Source organism: Brienomyrus brachyistius, chromosome 4 (genome assembly GCF_023856365.1).
Source record: "Brienomyrus brachyistius isolate T26 chromosome 4, BBRACH_0.4, whole genome shotgun sequence".
In the NCBI taxonomy this organism is placed as follows: domain Eukaryota; kingdom Metazoa; phylum Chordata; class Actinopteri; order Osteoglossiformes; family Mormyridae; genus Brienomyrus; species Brienomyrus brachyistius.
In genome coordinates, this window is record NC_064536.1 from 18,741,620 (window position 1) to 18,762,491 (window position 20,872).

The window sequence follows — 20,872 nt, forward strand, 5'->3', positions numbered from 1 at the left end:
ACTGAGCATTAAGGGCCTTGCTCAAGAGACCCCAGTGGTGACATTGCTCTGCTGAGACAAGGATTTAAGTTAGCGGCCTTTTTTTTTATCAGACACAGCATCCTAACCCACTGAGCCACACACTGCTCTCTACAAGGTAAGATAGGCTTGTAGATTGATTAAGATACTGCGAGAAAGTACTCAGAGTGTAGAAAGCAAACGGCAACATGAAACAAAGCGAAACCCTGGACCTTTTGGGGATTTTTAGGTCCTAAAAGAGAGAATGTGTGGGGGGGGGAAATGATTTACCATTCTTGATTCATCAGTTACACATCAGGGATCTGTTTTATATTGTCCAAACACCTCTTCGGTGTATATTTGAGAACTAACACAGAACACATCTGGTGAGGTTTTGCTGCAGAAATTTGACTTACTAAAAAGTCATTGATTCACTTTTTTTTTTTTTTTGGTCATTTAAGAGGCCAATTAAGTGCGTCACATTGCAAAATCAGATAGAATGGACACCGGTGACAATGATTAATTTAGGAGCCTGACTGGCTTTCTACTGGATTCACTCAGTAAGTATATATGCTGTTATCCCCTTCAAACTCATGTTATTTGGGCATTGTTTTCATTCAAGGCAAAAAAAATGTATAACTTGACATTTAAAAGCCTAACAAACTTCCCGTTTTCAGTTTTGGCCAAAGAACATTTGGTAACTACAGCATGGATGTTTAGTGTATCCTCACACCTGAGTGTGCGTGTGTGGGCTCACATGCATGTGTGGTTTACATATTTTCATATCTGTACTGGTTTCTCTCACGTACATTTGTGGCTTAGTTCAGTGTTTTTTTTTAATTATTATTATTGCCCTTGGTGTGTGATTGTATGAATATGTTCTCTGCAACACACTGACATCCTGTCCTATGCCCTGTAACTCCTGAAACAGGTTCACTCTTTTAGTATTTTTCATAAATAACCAGCAGGCTTAAAAATAAGATTATTCGTGCCAGGTTATTATACATCAGTGCTACACAGAGTGCATCAAGGAGATACCAACGTACTCTTAATAATGAATATATTCTTATATATATATATAGAATACGTCAAAGCTTTTCCATAGTGTTTTTTACAGACATACGACTTAAGCAGAGGACGGCGATGCTTGCCGAAAAAATGAAACGCAAATGTATGTAGTGCAATCTATGTGTCCGACAAAAACACCATGGTATCTCTGGAATTCTTTACTTGTCTTTGACATCAATCGGACTACGTGAAAGCTACGCTTAACTCAAACCGGGTGTTGGGGGGCTTAAAATCAAGTGAAGGGAAAAGAAAACCATTTTACTCGCAGAAGGCGATGTGGCATCACCGCATGGCGGAGTTGTTGGAGGAATTGTCAATTAGTGCGTTTAATAATGTTTTAAAACCAATATAAATAACAAAAGTACAATAAGACAAGCACCTAAAGAGAAAAATGCATGAATTCTGTCGTAAATTTATTCACAAAATTATTCTTTAAAATGTTTTGCGATTTATTCACAACGAAAACAATCGCTAAACCCCCACTACGTCTTCCGAAGCGGTGGAGCGCGTCGCTCTTGAAAGTGCCTGTGTCTTTAAATAGTCCTGCGGGCCAGGTTATGATAAGCAACTAATGATGATGAAAGAGACATCCGGGTTACGGAGGAGGTGCGTGTTACGTGTAAACTGGATTGGCCCGAAGCCAGGAAGGGTAGCTTAAAAAAACACTAAACAGATAAACCGCTTAAAAATGTACTTGAATCAGGATTTTCCCCGTAGTTTAATACACACCGAGTATGTTCGAAGTAGGCAGGCGCCGAAGCGAGTGTTTTATAGCACTTTTCCGGCGTGTTAAGTATTGAATAGCAACCAGCGTGCTCCATGCAGTCGCCCGCATCTCCGGGGAATTTCAGGGACCTCGTGGCCGCGCATGCCGTGGGGGCGCGAAGGCAGCGCGCTCGCGTGGCGCTGAAATTCGAAAAGACTGGTTACATGAGTTGGTGGTCGTCCGAAAATGCGTGTCCACCTTTGCATATTTGTCACATTTTATACGTATTTTATTTTGTGCTAAAGTTCTAAAACAGCTCCGACCTTCAATGATAAATAATTGGAATTGATTATATCGCCTTGTTACAAGCTGCTTTCAGGTTAAAAGTGAATTTCCCGATTGTTTTCTGAACTTTTATTTCTTTAGACGAAATGTAATCAAATGATAAAATACTTTTGGTACTTAAGAGGAATGCCTGTTTACTGGCATAGTGGACAATTATTTTTCTCGCACAGAATAAACCAAATAACGGTTAGGTTTACCTCGTTTAAGCAGAAAAGTCAAAAAATGGGTTTTATGAGGACATTTACTTACTGTTGAACAGGAAATATCATTATTGATGTTGCTCATTTTATGTCTCTCAAGTTTAGTAGCTTTTTGGATGCTTTTGTCATCTGCAGCCCTAAAATATATTCCTGCTTGAGAATGACATCAAATTATCATTGTAAATGTACTCACTGGGTAGAAGTAAGATGTAAACTATAATAATAAATAAACCAGGGTTAAACTGTTAACAATATCACTTCGTTTAGCAAAATAATGGTTTTATCCAGTACGATGTCTTGAAACCTAGCCATTTCCTCTGAAGATGATTGTCCCTTCACTTGTGATATTAAGGACATGCCCACAACATCAGACATCTGAGTTTGAGCAGGTATAAATGCATTTCAATGTTTCAACCAGTGACAATTTAAGAAAAGATTTGAGAAAAGTTGTCACAATGTTGATTTGAAGGTGACAATGCCGCAGAAAAATAAAGGGAAGATGTTGCCTGTGGTTGTACAGTGGTTAGCACTCTTGCCTCACACCTCTGGGACCCGGGTTCGAGTCTCCTCCTGGGTCACATTTGTGTGGAGTTTGCATGTTCTCCCCATGTCATCGTGGGGTTTCCTCCGGGTACTCCGGTTTCCCCACAGTTCAAAAATAAGTCTAATTGTCCCTTTACCGAGGCTAATTGGAGTTGCTAAATTGCCCGTAGGTGTGCATGTGTGCGTGAATGGTGTGTGAATGTGCCCTACGATGGGCTGGCCCCCCATCCTGGGTTGTTCCCTGCCTCGTGCCCATTGCTTCCAGGATAGGCTCCGAACCCCCCGCGATCCAGTAGGATAAGCGGTTTGGAAAATGGATGGATGGATGTTGCCTGTGGATCACAACTCAGGATAAGTAGTCATTGATGATGGATGGATAGTAGGTGGGTGGATAGATGAATATCAAAGAAATGACAATGAACCCTCAAAAAGTAATACAGGAAATTTGAGCGCAGTGGGATGCAAGTGAAATACACATTTAACTGAGCACACTTCCTGACTTGGCCTAGTGGCACTATGTGACACATCTTGCACCATCATTTTTGCAATTTAACATCTGCATTGGCCTAGGTAATGACAGTATAATGAATATTCTTGGATGTATTCTTGCCTTGGGTGCTGTAGTGTGTGTGTTTTTATAGCATTTGCAACATTACTGTATAATCACACTCCCATATAACATTTATGACTGAGATGCCTTGGATAGTGGTTTTTGCCTGCTTTAAATCAGCAGTAGCTTGTCCAGGTCCTTTGAGTAGAGAAAGGGCATTGCGCATTTTTGCTATCATTAAATAATTTGTCTATGTGTATTTCTATGTCTGTTCTCTTGTGGGCAGATGCAATCAGGCTGTGGCGAACCAGAGCCTATTACAACAAAGCATGATTATAATGAAGCTTATCAATGAAGTTGATCTTATTAAAGTTCATGTCACAGCACATCAGTCCTTTGCACATTTTAAACCCCACATTTAGCTGAATAGCGTAGGAGGAAACCCGTGTGGAAAACATGAGAATTCCAGCTATAGCCCAATCCAACCCCCCAACCATAAATCTCTGAATTAGATACCACCTTGCTGTGGCTTCCAGTATGACGTAATTACGCTTCACACTCAAAATGATTCTCCAGGCTACTTGTATAATGGTTACAAATAATGCGGAAATACTTAAAGAAAAATAATTACTTGAAAATACAGATTTAAAAAACTTTTTATGTACGACTCGTGCATGACCGAATACAGAACAACACAGGTTATTTCAGTTAACCGTCCCTTTAACGCCGTTGTAAAGTGGAATGATATTTAATAACTGCGAGGTTTATTTTATCAAAAACAAATATTTTTTATCCCTTATTGGGACTTGTCCCCCGTTCTTGGACTGCTTACAGCCGGATGGGTAGCATACTCCTTTTGTGGTCTGTGAGTACGTGCCTCTCATTACCGCGACAATTACAATAATGACAATAACGCCGTTGCGTCAGCACCCGCGCGAGGAGGGGGGGTTGGTGTTGGTGGTGGTGGTGCTGCTGGTGTTGGTGTCGTCGTCCGCGCGCACGCACGTGACCGGGGCGAGACGCGAACGCGCTCCTCGCCTGTGGAAGGCAGGGAATCGAGAGCGCGGCCGCCGGGATCGATCGGATTAAACTTGAATCGGGTGAAATTAACACAAAGGAGCGAGAGAGAGAGTCAGCGAGGACGGGACGGGAGACGCTGAGGCTGACGCGCTTGTATGCCGGCGATTCGGCCGATTTTTGTCGCGCACAGGTGGAGGTACATGCTAAGAACACTTTATTTAACACAAGCCCGAAGTGACCTGGCCACTAAGCTACGCGGCTAATACTAGGTGAGTGACTTTTATCTGCTCGCCTCTTTTTCTCTACTCGCGCGCGGTGTCGCGCGGACCTCGCCGCGAGCTGAACTGAGGTGAGGACGGCAACCGCCGCTTTGATTTCACACATGTATATTTTAAAAATATATTTTAAATTGTAAAAGTTTCATTAACCTGCTGGCTAGCCGCTCGCCGGGGCTAACTAGCTAGTTTTAAGGGTGGTTATCGGTGAAAATGTAGCGAGTGCGCTCAGTTACTTTTGTTGAAGCGTGTGAAAAGTTGTAAGAAGCGGCTCACTTGTCTCAAACGCCAGCGGGGAAACGTGGCTACCGAGCGGTAACTTTTACATCAGCGATGCGGGGAGACTGGGGTTGCTGTCCCATTTGGGGAACCCGGTTAGGGTTAACTCTCCGACCGACGAGCCCGGTTACCATAGTTTAGCCGGTGTGATGCGGAGGTCTGACGCCGGGAAGGGAACCGTCCTACTCGGAATGACCAGATCCCCCCCCTCAGTCCGGGCGGATATCCGAGGAAAGACGAGCCGGCCGCCCAGTTTCGGGAGACAACTCCGGTAGCTAGGTTTGGAGTCGACCGGACTGGGTCGGGGGGCTCGTTTTGTAAGGGACCGGGAATTTGTGGGGAGCACCGTGGGACTTGGGGAGGTGAAGCGGCACACGAGGTGGCCGGGTGTGCGGAGGTGGGTCGGGGCGCCCCGGGGACATCCCCGTCCACCCCCTCCATCTCCGGCAGAGAGTGAACGAAACGGGGGCCGGGGACCTACTTTAAAATCCCTCATTGAAGAGTGCCAGCTGCCAGGTCGGAGAAAGTCCGTGCAAGTCAGAAAGAAAGAATGGGAAAGGTTGTCCGAGGCCAGGCGCTCCGTAGTGGTTTTGCGGGTTAGATACGGGGCACAAGTATTAAGTTCGGTACCGGTGCTGTGCACGTTAACCAACCCCCTCCCCCCGAGTGGGGGTGTTTTTCTCCCGGGAGTATCCGGGGGGTGGGGGAGAAGTCAGGCTTCCGTCCACAAACGTGCGCGACAGTAATTAGCAGGGGAGGCGGGCGGTCAGCCTTGGGGGAGGTGAGGGAACCGGGACGGGAACGAGTGAACGCCGCGGGCCATCGACGGCCATCCACGGCCCCCCGTCCAGTGCTCCAGACGGAATCGGGACGGGGAGGGCACGCCGCCTCGCCTCCGCACCTGCGGCCAGGTGGATTCGGAGCGCCTGCGCTGCTGCCCCCCCCGCCTACCAGGGCCATGATTAGCGGGGCCGCAGTGTTAGCGCGGCTAGCTGGCTAGCAACTTTAAAACAATGGACGGGAGTCGCCGCACGAAAGGTCCCTATCGTCGGCTTACCCAACTGGCCACAATTTACGTTGTCTTTTCTCCCGTCGACTCGCTTCTGTTCCCCGTTTACTGTGAAATCACTTTAAAATTGTTGTTTATGTCCATATTTTTGAAAGTTTTGTTCAAGTTGTCGCCGGATCATCGAGATTAAATTCACCATGTTTTACTACCGTGCTTGTGACTTGGGGAGACTTTAACCATTTGCTTTTAAAGCGACATTTGTAAAAGCACCAGTTGGGCTTTTTTAACGCCTTTTCTTTAGCTGTGGTTCCGCCGCCGGTCACACATCGGAGCGCTTTGCAATCTACATGTGGTACCCCACGCTCGCTTTTCGGGCGATCGTTTTCCTATCGCGTTTAACTAACCCAAGTTTTTTTCTTCAATTTCATTCATCTTTAAACTAAGTGAGAATGTTCTGCCTGCCCCGCGGTTCGGTGCAGCCGGCATCCCACAGCTATTGCGGTCAGCGCTCGTCCTCCTCGTCGATACACAAAGGGAAATGCTTTCAAGTCTTTAACCTAAGATGGCAGCTTTAATTTGACTCGGGCCACTCAGTGAATCAGGATAATGAAGAGTCTCCCGGCCTCACAGCCAGGCCGGGGGCAGCTCGCGAGCTTTAACGCATCAACATTACTAGCACATCTAAGAGAAACTCTGCTCTTTTTACTTTTAGCACAAGAATAATATTTTGTCCTGCTATCAGTCCAGCGCTGCTTACGCTTTGCGATGCTGATGACGAAATTCCCACTAAACTGCGGTGAAGTCTTAACGTTAATGGCTGTCCCTCAAAACACCTTTGCAAAACAATTTTCTTGACTTAGAAATTAGCCTTGCCGCTCTGAAGCGGGTGATATCCAAGGTTCATGGGAGCTGGTGTCTGCTGGTTCCTTGACGTGGGACCATAAGTTAGTCATTGGTGATGGTGTGTGTGTAGCGGTGGGTGGGTGGGGGGGGGGGTCGTAGTAGGCAACTTAATGAGTTGTCTTTTGTATATGGAAGACTGTATTAAAATATATGTTATATTTGTGTGCTCAAGATTCTCATGAAATATGTAGGTATCTGTTTGGAAACTTCACCAGCTAAAATAGCAATGAACAGGCAGCACTTTGTAGGGTATACATTTATGATGTAACTGACTTTGGTCGGTGTTATGGGTTGTCGACTTAAGTGCATTACTGCTGTAGTAACTATGCAGTTGACATGTAAAATCTGCTGTTGGGAATAACGTAATATCAGATCTTCATTGGTTATTCCCATAGCTATTTCATTTCCCATGGTATGGGTGAATTGAAGGCCTGTATGGGAACAATTGTCAACATGGAAATGTCTGATTGTTAAAACTGCATAGACCTCTGCCATTTTGTTTGAGAAGCCACATAAAACCTGTTTGACAACACTGGAATAGACACAAATGCTTCATACATTTATAAATTTATTTTTCTCTGGTTGTGTGTCTAGGCAAGGCACTTGACGATCAGTGTCAAAATGTTCCTGTTTTAAGTTAAATGGATATTGTCCATGACCATGTTTCAGATGGCATTAGTCTGATTTTGTATTGTATTTTTCTGCTTGCTCTTCATGTTTTGCTCTGCCGTACAGTTTAAAATTAAGTTTTGTCTGGCATGTCAAGCATACTAGAGCATGAGTTAAATGTTTTGGAGAGCTCTGCTTTAAAGTCGCTTTAGAGTGGCGTGATGTAAAATAGCGCTTTATTCAGTGTTGAATTTGTTCACCTTCTTTGGCCATTTTTTACTTCTCTTGCCTGAATGTATCTGTGGAGAGGCACGATCTTGTTTGGAACGGCATAGGAGTACAGTAGGGTGAAATGTGATCTGAGGTATTAAAAGTACCTTTATATCCTGTAGTTCTATTTTTGGCAAACCGAAAGAACTGGCAATAAGTATCAAAAACAAACACACATCCAGTTGGTGGAGCCAGGTCTTGTGCAGCCTTAATTTTGGGGCTGGGGCAAACATTTGGTGCACATCTATATGCTATGAAACAGTGGTTGGACTATCCAGTCAACTGAATAGATGTTTTCAACGTTTTGCATTCCTGTTGTCTGCATATGATCGACTGATTTTATTGTGCCCATGTGGTAGAGCAGCACTGCATTACTGGGAATGGTGTAAATGTCAATAAGACTGGTGGCATCCCTCTTCATTTGTTTTGTTAACATAACAAATGTGATAAATGATACATTGCTATCAGATAAACGTTGACTTGTACAGTAAGTCAAACAAGGTTATTGAATACTTAAAGTGATCTTCTTGTGTGGAGGCTAAATTACTGGACAGAGTTGCAATTAAACAAGTCAGGGTATTCTCTTGGTACACAGGTGATGCATTATATGCTGCTCTTTGGGTCAGAGTAATTACTTTCCAACCTAATGGTACTATGAAACCTAGATATTTCTGTAGCCAGCTTGCAACTTAACTTAATCATTCTCTTGTTGATAGTAAGGTACTTGTTTACTGGATGTAAAATTGTTGCCTTTGTTTTTATATTGACAATTTCACCCCACTCCCCAGACATTCGCTGGTCTCTCATGCATCTGCTCACATTTTTTTCCTCAAGTGCATCTTATCTGAAAGATTATCACTTATATTTTTCTTCTTAATGTTGTCTGAGTATTGTTTAATTTGAGGAATTTTAAGAGATTTTGTCATATCAGCGGGCAGCTGCTTTTTGCTGTACTGGCATTGCTGTTTTGTTGGTCTTAAGACACAAGAACAGAATACTCGTGCTTTTAACACCTGTTTGAATGCTTTCAGGCAAGTTACCATGCTCTCTGCTGCTGAGGCATCCATTGAAATGTGCTGCCCTGTCATACATGTGGAAATGCATTATTTCTGTAACCCCCACCCAAGGGAGAGAACAAGTTGTAACATCCGAAGTTGGTTAATCTCCATGTAAATGGATTTCTAGCTTGCGGCTAATTAAGTACAAGCCACCATTGGCATGTGTACAGGAAGAGAAGTTTGAAGTATTGAATTCCAGTGGTTTGTATATATTTCTTTAATTTCTTACATGACCCTCCACTTTTACCCATTTATTTCAACTAAATGTTAAATAGCACCATGCCCAAGAATACTGAAGCAGAACACCCAATGGCTAGCAAACCAACAACCTTCAGGTTTCAAGTCTGTGTTCTGCTATAATCTCAGTATCCTCTATTTTACACCCACAAGTTATTTCCTCAATTGTGTAAAGATTGACATCAGAATAACTGATCTAGTGTATTAGGGTTTTCGTCAATCTGAAATTTTGTTTCTATCCCTTTTGTATATTTGGTTAGCTTTCATTCTGGCATGTTGTGTAAATTATTGGGGGGGGGGGTGAATGTGTTCATTCACACATCTGCTTAGTTGCTCAACTTTCATTTTGACTTAAAAATGCTATGAAAGTGTTTCATCTTCTGATCACTGCTGGTGAGTAAGGAGGAAGCTAGAGCCCTGCGCTTCAGCATTAGATCTTTCAAAGTTGGGTGACTGCTTGCCTCTGAGTCCTGGTAGCATGTGGCACTAGTGTAAGGAGCTTAGCTGGTGGCGTAATGTGAGGGGATCTCTGGGCTTCAGTGTCACTTGGTCTGTGACTTCCTTGAAGGGCTCTGTGCTCAAGTATGTCTACGGGGACTCGTTTCCTTGGCCCCTGAACATTAAGCGGAAAACCTTTTCAGCACAAGTGCATTTGGCAAACACAATCATTTTTCATATTTATATATACACACACATACATATAGTGTTGGTGTAAAACTGTTATGCCTGTCAAAGTGTGTCAGCCATTTCAGAACCTCTGCTAAATCTTCCTAGTATTTGCAGCGACTGTCCAGTGCAGCCATGTATTTTTTGACTTGGCCACTAGCACACCTCATACAGCTAGTCAATCTGTCACTGACTTTTTAAACCAATATATTTAATAATTTAAATTGAGCTGTTGGTGAAATTTAACAAAATCATGGAACGACTGAGGTGCTCCTAAGAAGTTTGGGAACTGAAGCGGTGTTCATCTTGCCATCCAACTAGATATCAGTAACTTTTTAGAAACAGAATAAATTACAATTTTTTTATTGTGTTACTCTTAATTTGCACATGTTGTAATGTTAAATTGTGTTTTTTGCTCTAAGTAAATTTGCCACCCAGATAAACAGCTTTGAACATTTCTTTGGACTGTCTGAGACTTTTGCACAGTACTATATATGGGAGGGGGAAAGGTATTTGCGAAACCATCATTCAGCCTCGCCACTGCAGTAAAGCAGTTTTTTTTCCTGGTGTATGCCATCAATATAGTCTGGGGTATAAACTGAGCTTGAGTTTTCAGATGGTTTTTAATCGGCCACATTATTTGATTTTTCCCTCGGGGTGAGCAATAAAGGCACATCCAGCGCGGAGATGGTTATGGCAGGCTTGCTGAGGAAAAGCCCTCTTCAATCCTTTAGAATGAAACCGCAGATGTTGTTCCAAAGCTGTTTTTCACTGACCGCGAGTGGGCAGTACTTGCAGTATGCATTCATGTCAGTCGGTTCATGACCTACATATCAAACTAGTCGAACTCTATCGCGTTTTTTCCATGGGCACTTTTCAAATTCAAGTAAGCATTTTTTAAGCTGGTGATCTCAAAACAGGATCAGTAGTGGCATTATTACTGTACAGTAACACTGAAGAAATGCAATGCGATTACTTTTTAGGTGCACAGATAGCAATTAAGATTCTGTTTCTGCATTTCATTTTCATTCAACCGTTTTGCGGTTCTCCACTGTACTTGTACAACCCAGGCAATGATTGCACTTAAAATCATGTCGATCTAATTTAGTCTGAGTCATTTATTTTGTGTAGTGAAAAGCTTTATTTCAAAATAGGGAATATTGTTAAATGGTGTTTGATCTGTGTTCAGCATGATCCTCATCTATGGTCCTGGTCAATTCTTATTGGAATTCATTTCAGTTTTGAACTTACTTGTCAACTGTTCATGACACAACCAGTGCCCCTCAGATCCATCCTTGCGGTTAGACCTGTTAAACGCCATGTTTGAAATGGCACCTCTCATCCCTCGGGCATTTATTTAAACCTAAATCTAGTCTTACCCTCAATTCGTCTAATGTAAAATCATGTTGGATTGTCTATGTAGAAGATGAATAAAAAAACGTCTAAAGTTGGATTGGACAACCTTCTTTTCTGGTCTTTGCAAACGGCGGATAAGGCGCCTATGCTCTTATTCACATTTAAGTCTGTGCAATCGTCTGACCAGTGCACATTGCGTTTACAGGTTTGCCTTAATCTGAATATTGAAGGGAATGTTTTATGGACCAGCTAGTAGTAGGACTGCATCTTTGAATGACAATCTGCATCACATGCTTACTGGGTCGTAGTACTGTTCAGGTATAAGGAACAAGCTGGTTTCATCTCACTGTTTTTCCCAACCTCATTGTTATACCAAAAATATTCTTTTTGATTTCTTTTTCAGTTGAATATCCTGCCTCAGTGCGGACATTGGAATGGTTATTGTGTGAGAATAAATTATAAATTTCTGTTGTATGTGAAATTTTACAATTCATTCAAGTCTTGATTCGTCTCCAACAAAATATTCTGCCTCTCTTTCCTGACACCTTTCTGGATTTGGGTACAGTGGACCTGTTAAAATGGTTGTAGCATTATTACCCGTCATGCCTCCTGCCACATTGTCCCACCCTGGCCTTTCTGGAACTGAATGTCAGTTGTCCGGTATTTCAGCCATCGTCTTGCTGTGATTGGACAGGGCTGCTCGCCTGTAAATGTACAGCTGCCATTTTTATTTTATCTCAACTTGCTTTTCAGTTGAAGCCAAGCATGGTGATAGCCCCCTCCCCCTTCGCTGTCGTGGCTAGTGGGAGGGCTGCAGTGGCCTGTTTTGCTGCAAAACAAGCAGGCTCCTCCACCTTCCCCCTCCTTACTCACGCGATGACGGACTCATGGAAAACCCTTCTAGAAGGCAAAGACATGCTATGCCTGGTGTAATTATATCAGGTGGAGAGCCACATGCTTCTCCTCCTCCTTGCTACAAAAATTCAGAAAGGGTGTGGAATTGAACATAATAATCAGTGAATTTGGGATATAGAATAAAAGCTGGCCCTTTTTTAATTGCTAGGAAGTATGGGCTGATATCTTGAAGTAGGTCTTGATGTAAGTTGCCTTCGTGTGAATTATTGTGAATTGTTCTCAAGTAATAAACTGTCAGTTTTAATCATGCGCACCTTGCCATTTAAATTTAAATCTATTGACAACTCATCTCCTGCCTCTAATTCAGACGGTAAGCAGCAGAATGACCTTGTCAGAGTTCTGCCTTTTCCCCCCCTTTTTTGGTCTCTTGTTTGTGCAGTGGAAGGCAAAAGATTGGACGAGGTCTTATAGCAGTATGTATTTGACATGCACATAGACCTGGTGTTTAAATGGCAACATAGCGCTGGCAGCGGCCCTGTTTTGTTTCTGCTCTGGGGTTATTCTTCGGCAGGTGAGGAGGCCTGGCCTGGCCGTCACATTTAGCAGCAAGTGCTGTTTCTGAGTCTTGTCGTCTTCCCTCCAGGAACCTGTCGATTCCATTGAGATCATGTAAACAGGGACTTGCATTTGTTTTGCATCAAGTGTTGTCTTCCTCCCCATACCTGTTTATAGATGGGGTGACTATATCCCAGCAAAGCCCCTCCATGTCCTGTTAGCTCCGCCATGACCTCTGCCCTCTCCGCATCCTGTGACACCCGGCCCCCGTCTTTGTGCTCCTGTTCATTCATGATGGATAAGTCCCCCCGCCACACCCACTGCCCCCAAGAGTCACACATGCTGCGCTCGCAGCAAGGAGCAGATATAAATTATTTTCAGCTGCAGTGGAAGCCTCTGGAAGGGGAAAAAAAGGAATGCTGGTGGTGAGCCTGAGAAGGGCCTCTTTGAAGAGGGGCCCCTCTGTGGGAGCAAGGGCAGGATGCAGGCCTTGTAGCTGGCTGAGGGGGGAGGAAAACAAGTCTTGTGGATGCTTGCCCCCCCCCCCCCAATTATACAACGTCTAAATGCCCTTTAAAGTGCAAAGACGACAGAGGTGATTGCAGGTTTTAGTTAATCAGTAACGGCCACAGCTGAAGTGCATATACAAAGCCCGCTGTGTGTCAGTTTTATGTGTATGTAACGTTGCACCTCAAATGCATGACAGATCCATAGATGTCCATCTCTTTCCCCCCCCCCCCTCACCCGACCCAGGCATGTTGTCATTTTAGGCCCCACCCTTCAGATTATTCAGTAAATAAGTCTGCTTTAAAGAGTATGATTGCCACAAGATCCCTTGATGGTTAATAGCAATAATATAATTTCCTTCCCGCCCTTGTCTCCTGTCCTACTCCTCCCCCCATGTCACCATCTCTCTGCATTTCCCCCCCCCCCCCGTTAGTTTGTCCTTAGCCGTGCCTGTGTCTTCGCCCCGTCATTAGCTTTAGCGCACAAAGCTTGTATTGTTGGCATGCATGTGGAGAATGCCGGCTTTGTGCCGCCGCTTCCCAGGGAGACGAAGGGAAGCTCTGTTTGGCCAGATCTCCATCATGTACGTATGTGCGCCTGCTAGACGCCACTTCCTGTTGGCTGAGCTGTGATGGAATGGGCCGCCCACCTCTCTGCCTTTAGCATCTGACTTCTCTATGGCGCCCAAGCTTGGTCTGTTTATTCTGATGATGGTGGCTTTTATCATGCTTGCGACAGCTTGTGGGATGGTTTGTCCACCCTGATTTGGGATGCTGAGTACAATTATCCCTTAATATTTGTTTAGGTTGGTTTGCTGACCCTGTATGAGTTTGTGGCGAGTAATTAAGTATTTAGGTGCTTGTAAGTGGGGAAAATTGGAAGACTCCTGAAAGTTCACAGGTTTTTTGGTATTAGGTAACTATAGCCGGTAGCTTAATGACTGGCTTTTTTGCAGGGTGTTCTGCTTTTAGGGTAATACTTCTTGCGTTGTGGTGATGTCATTCGCTCTATTAGGTCATTGATACCTCATTTGCCTCTGCATCCCACTCCTGGACAGCATCAGCCTCTGACTGCTTGGAACCGCCCATTCCTTTCAGGTGCCAGATACCAATTTCTGTCGGCCGCGGGGAGAGACTGCACACGTTCACCTCACGTATGCTTTCATTCTAACTTCGGTCGTCTTCCAGGCCTAGTGTGCAACAGCATTGAAGTGGTCCTAGGCTAATCTGCTACCTCTTTCAGGTGTCAACAGCCTTGGTGTGTGTGATCTGATTTCTGCATAAACTTCCAAGGCTTGCTCTTGAACCTCCAAATGGCACCGCAACCCTCCATGTGAGACAGAGGCAGCAGATTTTGCACCTTGTGCTCCTCTGAATATGCCTTCCTCAGAATGTATTGGCTTACAATGGGGGAATGGCGTGTTTCGGCACGACTGCGCGACTGGTTTTATGTGCCATCTAAGTGCATGGGTGACTGAGAACTCAATACAGGTTGGATGAGAACTTAGGGCAGGAAGACCCTTGGCCGGGCCCTGCATGTACCATTCGTCCTCTGTTTCAGCTCTGTCTCGGCCACCTTCTGTGGCTTTGCAGGTGCTTTGTACTTCAATGTTTTGGCACCATGTAGGAGAAACAGTGGAAGGCCAGCTAACCCCCAGCCCCCACTAATGTAAGTTGGATGCAGGAAATGCCTGCTATTTACTTTTTGGTTATTTCCTTTGCTATTTCCTGAACAAAAGTCCATTCAGCTGCTGAAGGGGTTTTGTGTGTGTTCTTTGTTTCTTTGTTCTCTGTTGGTGAACCTTTTTTTTTTCTTTATCCCCCCACCCCACCCAATCCTTAATTGCAAGTTGCCCTGTCTGCTTGTTGTAGGCTAAAAACATTTCTTCACTGCCGTAACTATTTGGCTGTCTGTACCAGCTAACACATATGAAAGAGAAGTCCTTGAGATTTTTTCCTGATAGAAAATTTAGCTCTGGCTGTGGAGTTTTGGGGGGCGGAGGAGGCTGAAATGGACAGACAGGAGGGCAGCTTAATTATTCCTGTGTGGCTGGCTAAGTGTTTTAGCGAGAGCTGCTGTTGCTCCTGTGCTGGCCGTTGGGCCATGTGGCGTCCAGCAAATGGCCCGGACTGCTTGGCAACGGGCGGCAGCCACAAATGGCCTTCCCGTGGTTTCCGCTTTGTGCGGCCGGCCCGGCGATGTCAGCCCCACTAACTGACCCACCTCTTCCATGTGTGCGGGGGAGGGGCCAGGGATAGTGGAGGGGGTTTGTGAGGCGAGCGAGTGTGGTGTTGGAGACAGGCCCTCCAAGTGAACCTTTTTTCTAAGCAACCAAGGAGGCCTGGTGTGCCTCATAGCAAGTCTAGGGATGTGTGTCACGCCTAACCAGGAGATGGGAGGCCTGAACTGAGAGGCAAACTGAATGAGCGCGTGTGCATTTCCTGCTTTCTCTGTGCCCTTTGCAACTCTGTCCGATCTACCTGCCAGGTCCGGTGTTTCCTTTGGAAGTGACCCTTGTTTGATTGTCAGATCAGCAGCGTGCTGATGATTTATTGTAGTACTTTCCTCTTATGATCTAATGTGTGTGGATCCTTAGCACACGTGCCATATACCTGTGGCTATTTCCTTGTCTGCCTTTAGCAGCTGGCTCCTTTGTTTCCATCCCCTTCTATAAGGCCTACTAGCCACTTTTAGTCCGTGTTGGATAATACTACCCTTTACAAGAAGAGATTCTTTCAGAAGGCTGCAGTGCCTCCGTTAGAGTTGTTAAGGAGCGGTAATCTCTGTGGTGTTTTATTTAGGTATCTTTGGAGAGCTGACACATCGAGTTTGTCCTTTTGTAAAATTGCAAACCCCTTCGTCATGTTCTTCTGACTGGCATTTGCTTGGACTGGGGAGGGGGGACTCTTAATGAAATTGTTCCATTTTGGTGTTGGATACCTGTGTCTGAGAAGTCCCTTCTGATCAGTTTGTTTTGACAAAATGCAAAAGGGGACTTTGTGGAGGAGTTTCAGTCCCTTTTTCCGTGTGCACCTACGTCTGTTTTAAGAAGATTTTATTTTTAAAGGAAATAACTTTCCTCAGTGAGTTGAGGACAGGGGCGTTCTTGATTTGAATTCTTTTGAGTTGCCTTGTTTGGAAGCAAAAAAAAAACAGGAGGGGGTAGGGTGTTGGAGGTGGGGGAGGGTGCACTCCTCACACTTTGTTAGACAGGCTGAAATGTGAGTGCAGAGAGGCCACACATTCCTCAGTCCCCTGGCGGCAGAGGTTCTGTAGGACACCCCCATGTGCCCTCAACCCCCCTCCCCCACCTTAGTCCTTAGACCCGCCAGCTTTTATCTCTGTTTATCTCGGGCATAGATAATGCTGCCTGCTCATCTTATTACGCCGGCCAGGCACTTTGGGGTTAAGGACGCGGCGGTGGTAACCGGAGCGTTCCTCGGGTGGTGGTGGTGGTGGTGGTGAGGGGGGAGCAGGGGGGTTAGGCTCGGCAGATGGGCGGCCTGCCCCCGTGCTCCTGCATCTGCCTGCCTGGTGTGGCAGCTGCTGCTTCTGCTGCTCTCTGCCTTCCTTTGTTCTGCCTCGACCAGGGATTGTAAAGAATGAATTAATTTGGGGTTGGTGCCTGTGTGTTGTGAGTGACCTATTGTTTGAAAGCAGAGGGAGGGAGGGAGGGTGGGTGGCGCTGGTGGTTGGGCGATGGGGGGGTTTCTGCGGTGCAGGGGCCTTGGGGGTTGGGGCACAGAGGCGAGAGGCAAATGGGGGGGGGGGGGGGGGGGGAGTTAACTGCAGTAATGTGCTTTATTGCGATGCTGGAAGCTGGGTTTGCTGCTGGTTGGCGACAGCAAGGTGAATGTGAGTGTGCGCCTCTCTACCCCTTTTATTTTAACCTTTTTTTTTTCCCCTCCCCCCCAGGTCCCGTAACCTGATTGCGCCTGACACCGCCTTGTCTGAACACATTAAGGAAATATGGAGTGACATGCGGGAGATTAGCTAAGGGATTAAAGGCTTTGAGGACACACACCTCTGTGGCGGCCCCCGAGTCGCCTGTCACTTGTCGCTGGAGCCCCACGGGAGGCCGAGCATGGCTGACCCCGGCATGATGAGTCTCTTTGGGGAGGACGCGACCCTCTTCTCAGAGGGCCTGGACAGCCTGGGTGAGTGCGGTTACCCCGAGAGCCAGGTGAATGCGCTGGGCCAGCCCATGACTCTGGAGCAGGGTTACATGCACCATGCGGCGGCGGCAGCGGCACCACCAGGAGCTCCCAGCCAGCCGCAGCCCAAGCTGAGCCACTTTGACCACTTCAGCCAGTATGAGCCACAGAAGATCCACTTGCTGGAGCAGCCACCACCAGCGGGGGGGCGCATGTTGAGTGCTGGCCCAGGCAACGGTATGTCGTCGCCACACTCGCAGTACCATGCGCGCCGGTGCCAGTCTCCCACGGTGGCGGCAGTGGCGGAGGCCCTGGCCATGGAGTCTACACAGGGCTACAGGCGGAGCGGCATGGCCAGCCTTACATGGATGGCTCCATGTGGGGCCCGCGGGCTGAGCCTGCCAGGCCCAACTTCCAGCAGCAGCAACCACAGCAGCAGACAGGTCCTTCAGGGCACATGCAGCCCATGGGGCCCTATATGGTGCGTGGCGACTACCCCATGCAGGCCCACGGCCAGATGCCCACCCCGCCTCGGATCAACCACTTTGGCCAAGCCCTGCCACAGGAAGGGGGCCGCAGTGCTGCCACCAACCACTTCATGGGCCACATGGGCCCACAGCCGGGCGGAGGCATGGCCGGCACCCCCATGCGGCACCCTGTGCAGCAGCAGCAGCCGCCACCTCAGCAGCAACAGCAGGCGCAGGCATCTCAAACGCAGCAGTTCCACCACAGGCCGGCCCCGGCCCCCCCCTGCACCCTGACACTGTGGTCCACAGCCCCCGCTTCTCACCCAGTCCCTCACAGCCCTCACCCCAGCAGCAGCAGCAGCAACAGGCTCCAGGGCGCCCCCCACAGGCTATGGGCTTTAACGCCTGCAACCCGGCAGCGGTGACACCCTCGGCGGCCGTGAACAGCTCAGGGCAGTACGCGCCCTACCCCCCATATGGTGCCGTTGGTCAGGGACTGGTGGGTGGTGGCTCCGGTGGTGCGATGAGCACCGGTATGGGCAGCCCTATGCCACAAGTGCCCCGGTACCCTGGCTCTGGGTTTGGGCCTAGTGGGCCGCAGGGCCTCATGCACCAGCAGCCCCTGCATGTGCCGCAGATGAACTCGCAAGCTATGCACCCGGCGCAGCAACAGTCGCCGCCAAGCAGCCACCACAGCAACCACCTCCACCTGGCCCTCAAGGCCCCTACGGCTCACCCTCGCCCATGTCCCCCTTAAAGGCGATGGGAAACCCTGCTGGCACCCCCCCACCGCCCCCGCAGACGGCCCGCCCTGCCAGCGCCGGCATGACGATGGAGGTTGGCGGCTACCCCGCCATCCCCCACCAACCTGCAGGGGCAATGGGGCTGTCCCAGAGGAACCTGGGGCCCCCGTGGCCTGGCCCAGCAGCAGCAGCCAGCCCCCCAGCCCTACATGGGCCTGTCCCCCAGTCAGCGTGACCTGGGTGGGCCACTTAGGGCCTCCAGTGGACTTGGCCAAAACTGTGTGGACCCCCAGGCCATGCCAGACCAGCGGATGCTCTCCGGCGCCCCTCAGCACCCGGGGCAGCCCCTGGCGCACCAGCTGCCATTTGCAAAACAGCAGCTGCAGGCCTGCTCACCCATGCAGCACCCCCCACAGCCAGCACCCGCGCATCTCTCCATTCACCACCAGAGCTCACCACCCCCACACCACCAGCCGTGGGTACCACAGCATACGTCTCCACCCACCACCCAGAAAGTGCCTCTACAACAGGTAATGCTTACAGAGGTCCTCCTAGCTATCTTTGTGATGCTGAGTGCTATGATGGGATGTGGATGACTGTGAAAGGAGGGGACCTTTATGGCATCCCAGTTAGTATCTCTGACACCACCCCCCCCCAAGCCATCTCCATTCCTACCCTTATTCTCTGTCACTCTGTGCCTCTGCCATTCTGTGCTGGTTAATACTATAAATCCCATTGAAGGAACCTGACAAAACAGTCCGTTATATCCAAAGTCGGTTATATCCAGAGTTGCTGTATGCCCAGAACACAACTACAGGACACCATTTACTCATGCCACACCCCAGCATACACACTTGTGGTACAGATTTTTAGATGGTACATGTAATAATCCAACTTTACCTGACCAGATGCATGACTATTAATCCCGACTACGTATCCGTGCTAGATATCACCGGCACGCCATGTGCCTTGTAGGCGGAGCCTGCATGTCCGTTATAGCCGAACAAAATTGCAGCTAAAAGCGGCCCTTGGGACCAAATTGTTTGTCCGTTATAAGCGAAATTCCATTATAAGCGACTCCGTTATATCTGATGCTTTTTCTGCATGTTTGTGAAAGTGCACGGCTGAGACCAGCAGCCCTCGTCTGTTATAGACGATATTCCGTTATAAGCGAGTCCACTATAATGGGATTTTACTGTAGTGTAAATCAGGATGTTTTTCCATTACAGCAGAATCTAGCTATAGTCTGTTGTATCGTGACCGATACAGTCACCTCAGTCTGTCCCTGTCCCCTCCTGGCAGCTTATTTGGTGTTTGAGAAGTCCACATGGGGTCTCCGCCTGCTGACCTCTCCAGCTCATATGCTGTCCATGATCGGCTTCCGTCTGCTGGCTGAATGGGTGGATGTTCTATGGACCCGCATACCTGGGGCTTACTGCCCCCTGTCCAGCAGATTTGTGACTTTAGCCATGTGACTTTAGTCCTGTTCAGGAACATGTGTGCAAATCCTCTCTCAAACCTCACAGGATGTACACAGCCACCCAGCCAGATAATTGCTACTTTCAAAGCAGCTGAGCAGTTTCTGTGATTCTGATTTATTATTTTTTTTTAAATCTTTTTGAAGTAGTTCATAGGATCATGTGTCCATGACAGCCAACGTTATGTCGTTTAATTTATCCATGGGTCGAGTCTCTCTTTTACCCCCCAGATGTTCTGTGCTCTCTTTCTGAGCCCAAACAAAAAGGGGCCTAATTAGAATGTGAGGGCGCGCACGCTGATTAAGGTCCCCACATAAACAGGCACTTCCTGCAGAGATGCTGTGATTGTTCTCAACTGGCTCTCGATTTGTATGTTTATATTAAGCAGGGTTCTGGGAAGCATGGTCAGGCTGCGAGCGTCTCTCCCCGGCAGAATCTGCAGGGTATTCACTTGTTAAAAATAAACGTGGCTTCTTCCCCCATTTTTATGTAATATCACATATTTGTGTGTGTGTGTGTGTGTGTGTGTGTGTGTGTGTGTGTGTGAGAGATGGATCCATCTTCCATCCACCTTTGCCTGCCTTGGCCCTGGATTATGCATACAGAATGTGTATATGCCAGCATTCCGTTAATGGCAGGGCTGCTATGTTACCCTGAGCTGCTCCAGTGATGGTATGACTTTGCAGAGCTGTGACACCAAGACTTAATCAGATGCCCAGATTGTTCAGGACTCGCATCATGTCCTCTTGAAACAGAAGTTTTTGGAGTTGGTGCAGTGCTGCGTTTAGGTGTATAGGTGTAAGCAGACTCTCCTCTGTCGGTTATTAAAGGGTGAAGGGTGCCAAAGCCTTCTGGCCTCACTGGGGTTCGGGCTTTTCATTTTTAATAGTCCCCCCCCCCCCGCCCCTTAATAAAAGGGAGTGAAACAAAAGCAAGAGAGCCGGGGCGTAGTACAAGCTGTCCACAAGTGCGGCCAAGACCCATGCTGAGTGCCAGGCGAGTGTGAGTCCCGGCTAAGCCCC

General features: G+C 47.3%; 1 protein-coding gene across 1 annotated transcript in view; it reads left to right on the forward strand.

Moving 5' to 3' along the window:
• The first annotated feature begins 4,350 nt into the window (after positions 1-4,350).
• The window catches only part of chd7 (chromodomain helicase DNA binding protein 7), a 50,242-nt gene continuing 33,720 nt past the window's right edge, over positions 4,351-20,872 (forward strand). Inside the window, 6 exon segments of the mRNA XM_049009979.1 lie at positions 4,351-4,698; positions 16,924-17,429; positions 17,432-17,907; positions 17,910-18,314; positions 18,317-18,532; positions 18,534-18,902. Of these exon segments, the coding sequence (XP_048865936.1) occupies positions 17,093-17,429; positions 17,432-17,907; positions 17,910-18,314; positions 18,317-18,532; positions 18,534-18,902 (1,803 nt within the window). The 5' untranslated portion in view covers positions 4,351-4,698; positions 16,924-17,092.